The sequence below is a fragment of the Belonocnema kinseyi genome, chromosome 1 (genome assembly GCF_010883055.1).
Source record: "Belonocnema kinseyi isolate 2016_QV_RU_SX_M_011 chromosome 1, B_treatae_v1, whole genome shotgun sequence".
Taxonomy (NCBI): domain Eukaryota; kingdom Metazoa; phylum Arthropoda; class Insecta; order Hymenoptera; family Cynipidae; genus Belonocnema; species Belonocnema kinseyi.
The window spans coordinates 72,940,024-72,951,964 of record NC_046657.1 but is presented as its reverse complement, the minus strand read 5'-3'; the positions used below and the strand labels follow the sequence as shown (position 1 = coordinate 72,951,964).

At 34.8% G+C, this 11,941-nt stretch overlaps 1 protein-coding gene across 1 annotated transcript; it reads left to right on the top strand.

Moving 5' to 3' along the window:
- Positions 1-6,236: 6,236 nt before the first annotated feature.
- On the top strand, positions 6,237-8,004 carry LOC117178141 (protein qua-1-like). Its single transcript, XM_033369405.1, has 3 exons — positions 6,237-6,340; positions 6,409-6,623; positions 7,760-8,004. The coding sequence occupies exons 1-3, from the start codon at positions 6,237-6,239 to the stop codon at positions 8,002-8,004; spliced, it is 564 nt and encodes a 187-aa protein (XP_033225296.1).
- Positions 8,005-11,941: the final 3,937 nt, after the last annotated feature.

The following is an 11,941-nucleotide window of genomic DNA, read 5'->3' as shown; positions in this document are numbered from 1 at the left end:
ATGGCAAGAAATGTGTAGCGTAATTAATAGATGCCCCCAACAGCCGCAATCTCGATTTGTAGCTAGCGATAAAGTAGAAGCCTGAAACTATCGAGACTTGGCAGCACTTCTCTCAACGATCTTTGATCAGTACTGAGCAGGCGCGAAAAGTAGATTTTCATTAGTAGAGAGAAGAGAATGATTAGCTATTACATTCAATCTCTATTCGGCACCAATGGCAAGGCTCTGCTTAACGCACGCGCATTAGTACATCAGGCAATCGTTGGGAGTACTCGGCAGGGGACCAACTCTTCCTATTGATGTAAGTACGTGATGTTCGATCTTCATTTTAAAATCTTGATCTTAATATTATCTTGAGAGTTGGATCATTCTGCGCTATTTTCTGATTTAATGAAAAAACCGAAATCTGTGTAAAAGCGATGCATACAATTTTTATTCAATTTCGGAATGAATTGAATGATAAACTGATTTAGATTAAAAAATTGACCAAAAATGTTATTTTATTATTTTAGGGCAGGACGGAGGGGGCATTGGAGACTTTAATCGTAGCTAGCGATAAGGAGGCAATAATTAGCGAGACTCGGCAGCAGTGCTTGCAGCGATGACCCGGAGCAGTATTGAGCATGCGTGAAGATCAATAACAAGAATCTGGTTAATGCACGCGCATTATTACACCGGGCCATCGTTTGGAGTACTCGGCAGGCGACTGACTTTTCCCATCGACGTGAGTACGTTATGGTCGATCTTATCTCGGAAATCTCGATCTTGATCTTATCTTGAGAGTCGGATCATTCTGCGCGATTTGCTGATTCAATAAAAAATATAAAAAACCCGAAATCAGTACAGAAGCGTTGCATATCATTTCGATGAAATTTCGGGATGGAATTGAACTGGATTGGTAAAGTAATCGAAAATGTTGTTCTAGGGCAGGTCGGAGGGAGTCTTGGAATCTCGAATCGTAGCTAGCGATAAAGTAGCCTACGACTAGCGAGAGTCGGCAGACTGACTTTTCCCATCGATGTAAGTACGTTATGGCCGATGTTATCTCGGGACCAAGGCAAGGAGCCGTTCACGGTGCTCAAGACAAAGCCTGATTAATCTTAGCTTGACCCATAGGTGCCGACCGGATGCAGCATAACGGTTAAAACCGATCCTGACCGAAGGAACCCACGACCGGAGTCGTCGAGAAATACACGAAAAGGAGTATTCTCGGCGACACCGGGACCTCGTCTCCGAGGAATTTTCCTCGCTATCCCGAGAAACGATCACGAATGCGAGGGACGTACGACTTTCGTGTTTAGTTTCCATTCTATTCGACCCCGGAATCCCGTGAATTTTGCTCTCGTACATACTGTCATGTCACCCACACTACTGGAACCGGGTCTCGCCAAACCTCTACCTCAGATGCTCTGCTGGAGGAATACCAATGCCGACTGCCTCAGAGCTAGACCTCTTTCTCGAGGTCACTGCAATCAAAGTCAACGTCATTTTTAGATTCACTTACAGGACTTTTTTTTGCTTTCCTGCAAATTTTGTTTTAGGTTTTATTTTGGAGCGAAACATTGGAATGGGGGAGGATCTACTCTCAAATTTCAAAGTGCTACACAGAAGGGGGGGGGGGGGCAAACAGATTTGGTGAACACCTAGGCAAAAATTAAAATTTAGGTCTGTGTCGATTAGGGTGGTCCAAAAATGCTTTAGAATTTTTTTCTTCAATTTGTATGCATGTCCCCTCAAATCGGTCCAAATTTAAAAAATGTGTATATATATATTTCTTATTATTTATCATATAATTTAGTATTATTTAAAATAATACTATCTTTTAATAGTGATAGAAAGTTGCAGCTTGTTTCAAATTTTAAAACATTTTTTATTCATTGAGTTAGAGCAAAAAAATAGTTAATTGAAATTACCAGAAATAATTATTTAAACAATTTGTTATTATTTAGAATAATAATCTCTTAGAATGATGCTAGAAAAGTTGCCGTTTTTTGTAAAAAATTTTACTATTTGTCCACTTTTCAATAAGAGTGAGATAAAAATTCAAGTTAACAAAAATAATTTTTCAAATAAATTATGATTATTATTATTATTATCTTAAATTATATTATGTGTGAAGAATATAAGCAAGTTCTGTTTTTTTCTAAAGTAATTAATCTTTTGTCCTCGTTTAACCTAGAGAAATGCAAAAATAAATAAAAATTAAAAAAACAAATCGTTGAAACAAATTATTATATTTTAAAACTGTCTCCTCCTATGGTAATGCCAGATTTATTTTCGTCTTTTCAGTTAGATCTAACATATAACAAAGTAAGTTGAACCTAATTAATTTTTTAAACAAATTACTATGATTTATAAGTATATTCTATTAAAATGATGCCAGATTGTTGCAAAAATAATGGTTGAAACAAATTATTTTTGCGTAAAACTCTTTTCTTTTATAGAAATGGTAGATAATTCAACTTTTTGTCCACTTTTCACTTAGAGTTAGGTAAAAATGAATAAAATCTAACAAAATGATTTGTTTAAAAAATTATAATTTTGTTTTTATGATTACATTAATTATTACTACACTTTCAGTCATTAGCAGACAGAGTTAAAAATTTCAACAACAAAAAAACCGTCAGCTTCTAATTATTCAAAAATAATATAATTACAAACAATACTAAATTGTTTAAACAATTATGTTTGTTAAATTGAATTAATTATTACCTCAACCTGAATACAAGGTCTGCAAAAAGTGAAATTTAAAAAAACACTGCATTTTAATATTATTATTTTAAGATAATATTGTGGAAAATAATAAATAATTATTTAAACATGTATTTTTCAAAAATTTTAGACAGAACTACAAGTTCCTAACATGCTTCTAAGAGAAAATGATTTTAAAATATAATAAATTGTTTAAGCAATCATTTTTTTGACTTGAATTAATTACTATTTCACTTTCATTAAAAAGTCTACCCACCAAAAGTGGAACATTTAATTTAAAAAATCGCATTCCTATACAATTATTTTAGGAGAATATTCTTATGAAAAAGAAATTTAATTTAAAGTTGAATTTTTAATTATATAGTTTAATTTTTTACCAAAGTAGTTGAGTTTCCAACGAAAAATATAAATTTTCTACAAAAAGGTTCAATTCCAAAACAGAAATTAAGACGAATTGGAAAAGAAAATGGATGCGGAGACGAAATAGAGAGGAAATTGACATAAAGGCGGACGGGGAAAGGAAACGGATGCGGACTTGGAAATTGAGGTGCAAATGTAAACAAAGACGGACTGAAAACGGAATTGGATACGAATACAGAAAACATTGATAGATACGGAAATAAATATGAACACGGAAACGGACATAGAATACAAAAACGCAATAAGGCTACGGACAAGGAATTCGGACACGGATTGGAGGAAAAACGGAGATGGACTTTAATACGGAAGCGGACACTAATAAAGAATTAGACGTGGGAATCGAGACGGTAGTGAAAATGGTTGAGGATTTAGACACAGCAATGTAGACTTCAATGAAGATAAACGAAAATTTATTAGAGACGGGCTTTATTAGGATGCTGAAAAATTTATTTAAAAAAAGTTTGAAATTGACTTTTCTATGGAAACGGATGTGGGCGTGGAAAATATTATCCATTAAAACACGAAACATCGCCGAATGTGGAGACAAAAACAGAGATGAAGACGGAACTAAAGACGGATTGGAGGTAGACACTAAAGCGTAGATGGGAACGGATACGGAAATAGAGACAAAGACGTAAACGAAAAAAAAGACGGGTACGGAGAAGGAAATTAGGACGACTCGACGGGAGAGATATATACGGACAAGGAGACAGCGGCGGAAATGAAGTTGGCGACTGATATGATACGGATCAAATACGGCTACAGACACGAAGGCAGATATGGAGACAAATATGGAATGGAGGCGCAAGCGAATAATATTATAAAGAGAGGCGCAGCTTTGCGGAAACTTCTAAAAATAAAAAAGGGAGAGGAAGAAATCGAGGGAAGCAGCATACGGACGGATATAATATTAAAAAAAAATCAAAATTGACTTTTCGATAGGAAAGCATGTGGACGTCGACAGTGGTCAATAATTAAAATTATGAAGCATCGTCTTGAGATTGGTGTTTGTGATAGCTGAAGCGTGTTATACAGGCAGTAATAGTACTTTCTTAAGTTTAAAAGTTAGGAGAATTTTGGTATCAGAACCAGTGAGAGGCAGTTATGGAGAAACGCTCTTAAGAGTTGTACTAGAAGCGAATAGGGGGGCTTATGGAATATGAAGACGGAAATATAAATAGATATGGATATGAAAACGGATTGTTGATGGAAACGGAAATGTAGATAGAAACGGAAACGAAGATGGAAACGAAAACGTAGATAGTGACGGAAAAGGAGATGGAAGCGAAGATGAAAGCGAAGAGGGCAATGGAAATTGAGACGGAGACAGACACGGAGAGAAACGGAGACGGTTACGGACACGGATTTGGACGCGAAAACGGATACTGATACAGATTAGTGGCGAAAGCTGATAATATTAGAGAGACATAAACCGATTGCACATGGACGGAAGCTGGATGCGGAAAGATTTTATATTTGAAAAAAATTAAAATTGTCTCTTCTATGGGAAAGGATGTTGATGTTGAAAGTATAATTAATTAAATTGCGAAACATGGTCTTAAGATTCGAGTTTAAAATAGCTTAAGCGTGTTATGCAGGCAGTAGGTAGTAATACTTTCTTAAACTCAAAATTCAGGAGAATTTAATGTTTATTTAAAATAAGAATCAGGGAGAGACGGTTATGTTGAAGCGATCGTTGAACTTACACGAGAAGCTAATCGGGGCATACGGAATATGGAGACAAAAATATGGATATGGACCTGAAGACGGATTGTAAATGAAAATGAAAACGTATATAGAAACAGGAACATAGATGGAAACGGAAATGTTGATTGAAATGAAAAAGTGGATGGAACCGGAGATGGAACGGAGACGGAAGCGGAGACAGAAACAGGACGGGCACAAACACGGAGACTGATACGGAAACGGAGACGAACAGGTATTAAAGGAAAAAGCGAATTACCTTATAGAGAAAGCTGCAGCATGACTGACGGTTTAAAAGACAAGTACATTAGCGGATTAAGGTTCGACGGAAGCGGAATGTGGACAAATTTTACGTTTATAAAAAAAATCTAAATTGCCTCTTCTTTGGGAAAGTATGTGGATGTTGGAGGTGTTATTAATTAAATTACAAAACATTCTTTTGAGCTTAGAGTTTAAGATAGCTGTGATCTAAGCAGTATTAGTACTTTTTTAAGTTTAAAAGTCGGGCAACTTTTGATATTAGAACCAGTGCGAGGCGGTAATGGAGAAGCGTTCCTTAGACTTGCACTAAAAGCGAATCTGGACATACAGGGTATGGAGACGGAAATATAACTAGATGCAGTTCTAAAGACGGATCGGTGATAGAAATGGGAACGTAGATAAAAACAGAGATGGTGATGGTCACAGAGATAGTCACAGAGATGGTGACAGAGACGGAGAACAGACACAGCGAGTGTGACGCAGACTGAGACGGAGACGGATTCGGCTACGAAAACGGAAACAGATTGGCGATGGAAGTGTATAATATTATAAAGCCAGACGCAGCGATGCGGGAGGTTTGAAAAATAAATACAGAAACGTATTAAAGATGGTTGTAAGCTGGATTTGGACAGAATTTTTACTGAAAAAAAATTGAGATTGCATCAACTATGGGAAAGGATGTAGATCTTAAAAGTATAATTAATTAAATTGCGAAACATCGTTCTGAGATTACAGTTTGAGATAGCTGACGCGTGTTATGTAGACATTAGTAGTACTTTCTTAAGCTTGAAAGTCAGAAGACTTTTGATATCAGAATCAGGGAAAGACGGTTCTGGAGAAGCGCAAATCAGATTTGCAATAGAAGCGAATCGGAGCATACGAAATATGGAGACGGAAAAAGAAGTGAATGCAGGCTTGAAGTTGGATTATGGATGGAAACGGAAATGCAGATGGACACGAAGACAGTGACAGATATGGACACGGATATGGAAACGGACACGGATACGGATACGAATATCGGTTAAAGGCGAAAGCGGATAATATTATAGAGACAAAAACGGATTGAAGCTGAACAAAAGCGGGAAACAAACTGATTTTAAATTGGAAAAAAATTGACATTGACTATATTATGGGAAAGGATGTGGATGTTGAAACTGCCATTAATGGAATTACTAAACATGGTTTTAAGATTCGAGTTGGAGATAACTGAAGCGTGTTATGCAGGTCGTAGAAGCGCATCTGGGCACACGGAATATGGAGACGGAAATATAACTACACACGGATCTAAAGACGGATTGTTGATGAAAAAAGGAACGTAGATGACAACGGAGTTGGAAACGAAGATAGGAACAGAAATGGTGACAGAGACGGTCTTGGAAACATAAACGAAGACAAAGAAGGGGACGGAAACGGAACGGTGACGGACACATATACGTATATGGAAAAGGAAACTTACATGGAAGCAAAGATAGAAGCGGAAGTGGAAACAAAGACGCAGAAAGAGACGAACACAGAGACGGAGAAGGGTACGTATGCAGAAACGAATTGTAGACGGAAGCAGATAAAAAATCTATGGGGAAGGATGTGGATGTTGAAAGTGTCATAATTTAAATTAAAAAACATCGTCTTGAGATTATAGTTAAAAACGCTCGTTAGAGTTGTATGAGAAGCGAATCGGAGATTATGGAATATGGAGACGGAAATATACATAGATACGGATCTTAAAACATATTGTTGATAGAAACGAGAACGTAGATGAAAACGGAGACGGAAACTAAGACGGAAACGAGATTGTGACAGAGACCGTAACGGGCATGAAGCGGAGACAGCGATGGAAACAGAGACGTAGACAGACAGAGACACGGAGACGGTGACGGAAACGGTTACGGAAACGGATACTGAGGCGGACACGGAAACTGACAGGGACATCGACACGGATACGTATTAGAGGCGTGAGAGGATAATATTATAGAGACAGGATCGGATTGAAGCTGAACTAAAGCAGGATGATGATAGATTTCAAATTTGAAAGAAATTTAATTGACACTTCTTTGGGAAAGGATGTGGATGTTGCAAGTTTCATTAATTAAATTACGAAACGTGGTATTAAGATTAGAGTTTGAAATAGCTGAAGCTTGAAAACATGGATGGTGACAAAGACCGACTAGGAAACGTATACGAAAACAAAGAAGGGGAAGTATACGGGGCGGAGACGAACACACAGACGCATATGGAAAAGGAAACTTACATGGAAGCGGAGATGGAAGCGGAGGTGGAAAACGAGACGCAGCAAGAGACGAAGACAGAGATGGAGACGGATATGGAAATGGAAACGGATTAGAGACGGAACCGGATAATATTATTGAGCTAGACGCAGCTATGCAAACGGTTTGACAGATAAATACAGAAACGCATTGAAGATGTCTGGAAGCAGGATTCAGACAAATTTTGTTTGAAAAAAATTGAAATTGAGTCTTCTATGGAAGAGAATGTGGATGCTGAAAGTGTCATTAATTAAATTTCGAAACATCGTCTTGAGATTAGAGTTCAAAGCGCTCGTTAGAGTTGTACGAGAAGTAAATTGGGGATTATGGAATATGGAGTCGCAAATTAAAATAGATACGTCTCTGAATACGGATATTTAAAACAAACGGAAACGTAGATAAAAACGGAGACACAAACGAAGACCGAAACGTAGATGGTGACAGAGACGGTAGCGGACACGTGAACGGAAAAAAAGAAGGGAACGGAGACGAGGCGCAGACGGAGACAGAGATGGAAGCGGGTGTTGATAGACAAAGAGACGATAACGGTGACGGACACGGTGATGAAAACGGAGACGGAAACGGATACAGCCACGGATTAGAGGCGAAAGCGGATAATATTATGGAGAAAGAAGCAGATTGAAGCTAAATGAAATCGGGAAGCGGACAGATTTAAAATTTGAAAAAAAAATAGAAATTAACTCTTCTATGGGAAAGGATGTGTATGATGAAAGTGTCATTAATTAAGTTACAAAACGTGGATTTAAGATTCGAGTTCGAGATAACTGAAGCGTGTTATGCAGACAGTAGTAGTACTTTCTGATGCTTAAAAGTCAGGAGACTTTTGATATCAGAACCAGTGAGAGACGGTTATGGAGAAGCGCGCGTTGAACTTGCACTAGAAGCGAATTGGAGCATAGAAGCAACAGCAGAAGTAACAGCAGAGAGGGCAGTTCTAACGAGAGAGAATTGCATAAGCATTGGCCGGAAATGTTGAATAGCGATCGGTCGTCGATAGGGTGCTTGTAAAATGACTCGATTATAGTTCTTTATCGACTACCGGTACATCCAGTGATCTCGCGAACTCGTTTCTGCTCATCTCGTTTTACGGTTGATAACGGTGTCCTTGATGCAGTCGACAAATCATTCCAGTAAAATGAATCGCGTCTTGTATGTATATGTTCTCAGTAGGTTCCCGTCCACTCTTCCGCAGAAGGTTCCCATGATATCCCGTAGGGTAGAAATCAAATTCTACATTTGCTCGACCTCAAATTTTTCCACGATGCAATCATTATACTAAATAATATCACAGTTAACATCTATTTATAACTTGAAAAAATTTACCTCAAAAACAACGAAAAAGGCGTCGAGAATGATAAAAATAACTTTATTTTGGACCTTATATTTTTGGGACTTAGAAATTTGGAACTAATATATTTGGGCCTTACAGTTCAGGATTTGCGGTTTGGGCTTTATTTTCGGTCTGTTGTTGAGATTTGTTTTTTGGACCTCATTGTTTAGGACTTGCGGTTTGGGCATTACTTTTTGTCTTTTTTAAAACTTATGGTTTTCAGTTTTAAATTTTGGACCTTATTTCGAGGGCTCAGAATTTGGGGCTATCTATTGAGAACTTGCATATTTCACTAATTTATTACCTTTTTTTGGACTTTGATTCAGATTACTTTTTGGGACTTTTTCTTTCTCAGAAACCAATGATATCCCGCAGAGTTAAAGTAAAATTTTAAACTTGCTGGGCCTAAATATTTGAAACCATATAATAATTGAAATAAATAATATCATTATTAACACTTATATTAAAATTTATTGAAGAATTACGAAAATCACGTCATTTTAGGTCTCATATTTTCTGGACTTATAATTTTGAGCCTTTCAATTTATGGGCCTTATTTGGAGTCCCTTTTGGGGATGCGTCTTGGGACTTACTTTTTTAACCTTATTTTCGGAGCTTGTGATTTTGAGCTTCTCTGCTGCATTTTCAACAAAATAGTTAAATAGTTCAATTGTTAATAAAAGAGTTGGATTTTTTGACAAAATAGATGATATAAATAGAACATTGAAATCTTCAACCAGACAGATAAAATTTTAACATATAACCGTAATTTTTTACGAAAAAGGTAGATTTTCTAAAAAAGTTATTTTTGAACTAAGAAATTAGATTTTTCAACGAAAAATATAACTTTTCAACTGAAAAAGAGAATTTTTGAATCAGAAATGGAATTGTTCAATTTTAATGTAATTTAGATTAATTTTTAAGAAACAAAAAAAAAACAATTTTCAACTAGTTGCATTCACCAAAAAGGCAGATTTTTAATAATAGTTGAAAATTCAAGTAAAAGGATGTATTGCCGACAAACTAGATTTATTTTCTTCTAAAAAAGACGCGTTTTTAACCAAATAAATGAATTTTCTACCAAACAAGACGACGTATTCTGTTAAAAAGTTAACCTTTTGGTAATTTTTTCAAAAACATTATTTTAACTAAAAATATAACTGTTTTGTTCAAAACTAATGTATGTTGTTATATTTTTCTCTTTCGGCAGAAAATTAATCTTCATCTTTGAAAGTCCAACAGCTATGTTAAAAATTCATCTTTTTGTTGACAAAGCATAATTTTAGTGAAAAATTCATCTTCATGGTTAAGAAATAACCTTTCTTTAATTTGTTCTTCTTTGTTTAAAATTAATTTTTTAGTAGAAAAATTACCTATTCGATTTGTTTGCAACATTGGTCTTTTTAAGATAAATATTTAAGTATTTAGTAAAAAGATTTTTCTTTTTTAATTGTAAATTCAACTAATTCCTCGAAAATTTATACAGCTTGTTCAAAATTTGTCTTTTTTTGGAAAATTAATCGACTTGGTTGATAATTAATTTTTTTATTTAAAAATTGTTGTTTGTTTGTTAAAAATTAAACTATTTTGGTGTTAAATTTAATCATTTGTTAAAAACTGTTTTTTCTTATGTTGAAGATACATTTTTCAATTTAATTTTTATTTATTTCTTTCTTAATTGTTATTTTATATTTATTAGTTGAATATGCAATACTATTCTGTTGGAAATAAATGCATTTTATGATAAAATTAGCTCTTCTGGTATATAATTATTTATTTTTATTTGTTTGAAACTTATTTCATTGAACGAACAGTTTAACCATTCTATTTTCTATGCTAAACTATTTTTTTATTAAAGCTGCATCACTTTTGTTAAAAATTTATCTTCTTGCTTAAAAATTATACTATTTTCTTGAAAAATCGTCTTTATTTGTAGTAGAACCATAATTTTTTATTTGAAAATAAGAGTGGTTTGTTGAAATTTTAGTTTAGAAAATTATTATTTTTTTCTAAAAACTAATTTCTTTAATTGAAAGTGTAAATATTTCATAGTTTGTTAATAATGGATCTTTCTTAGTTCGAAACTCATCTATTTGGTTAAAAATTCTTTTTTTTTTGTTGAACTCAGCTGTTTTTTATTGAAAATAAAAATATTTTTGGCTCAAAATTTACTCAATCATTTTTTTGTTGGCGAATTGACCTTTTTTACTGAAATATTGAACTAATAGGTTAAAATTTTACCTGTTTTTGTCAAAAAGTCCACTAATTCATTAAAAATTAACGTATTTCGTTAAAAATTCGTTCTTTTCAGTAGAAAATCATATTTTCAGTATCATTATTATTATTATTATTTTGTGTAATAAAAATTTGCACATTTTGAAAATGTAAAAATGTTTTTAAGGAGAGAAATAATTTAATCAATTCTTACATTTAGTCGATATAGACAAAATAAATAATTTCTACATTTCTAGTATTTAAATTTAATCTTAAAATCTCTGTTTATACAGCATTCTTTCAGTCGGCGCTTTGATTGTACATTTTTCTGGCTTGTAGTCCAATATCCATGACGCCTTTAATTAATAGCCTCATATGCTTAATTCTCAACACACTCTGCACCAATCTCATTATCTCTCGCTCAATTAAAAAAAAAAGAAAATGTATCTCCGTCCAATTTTACCTTATATTTTATTACACTTGATTCGATTCTGTCTCCGATAACTAGAAATTAGCCAGAAATTAATCGGAGAATATCTTGTAGCGGTTGATTAAAATGAAACCTCATTAAAAGCTTACCGAATATGAGGCAGCTCCTTCGGGGTCTAGGAGGGGGGTGGGGCATCTTATAATCTACACACAACTACAAAGTATTACATATAATCACTATGATTTCTTTCATTTTTATAGACATCACATTCTTGCTGGAAATTATCACGGAATCTTGTTAGTTCAGAAGTCTTGATGGGACATTATCTGCATTTGTTTCATCCTCTTTTCCAAAACTCATCTTCCTATATTTCACTCTCTCCTCATTTCCCTGGTAGCACACCCAACCCCTTTCTTTCCTTTTTAAGACTAACTTCACCCCCACTACTTATCGCCACTTTTCATCAATTCTCCTACTTTCTCTCCATTACGAGGGTAGTTCAATAAGTCCTTAGAATGACCAACAGATGGCGCGCGAATCGCTCCAAATCATCTGTTTTCAGTCAGCACCACTCCCGACTAGATA

Coding starts and splice junctions, on each gene's coding strand:
- LOC117178141 (XM_033369405.1), top strand. CDS start 6,237: ATGTGGATGTTGAAACTGCCATTAATGGAATTACTAAACATGGTTTTA. Junction 6,341..6,408: donor GGTCGTAGAAGCGCATCTGG/GCACACGGAATA, acceptor TGATGAAAAAAG/GAACGTAGATGACAACGGAG. Junction 6,624..7,759: donor GAACACAGAGACGGAGAAGG/GTACGTATGCAG, acceptor ACGGAAACGTAG/ATAAAAACGGAGACACAAAC.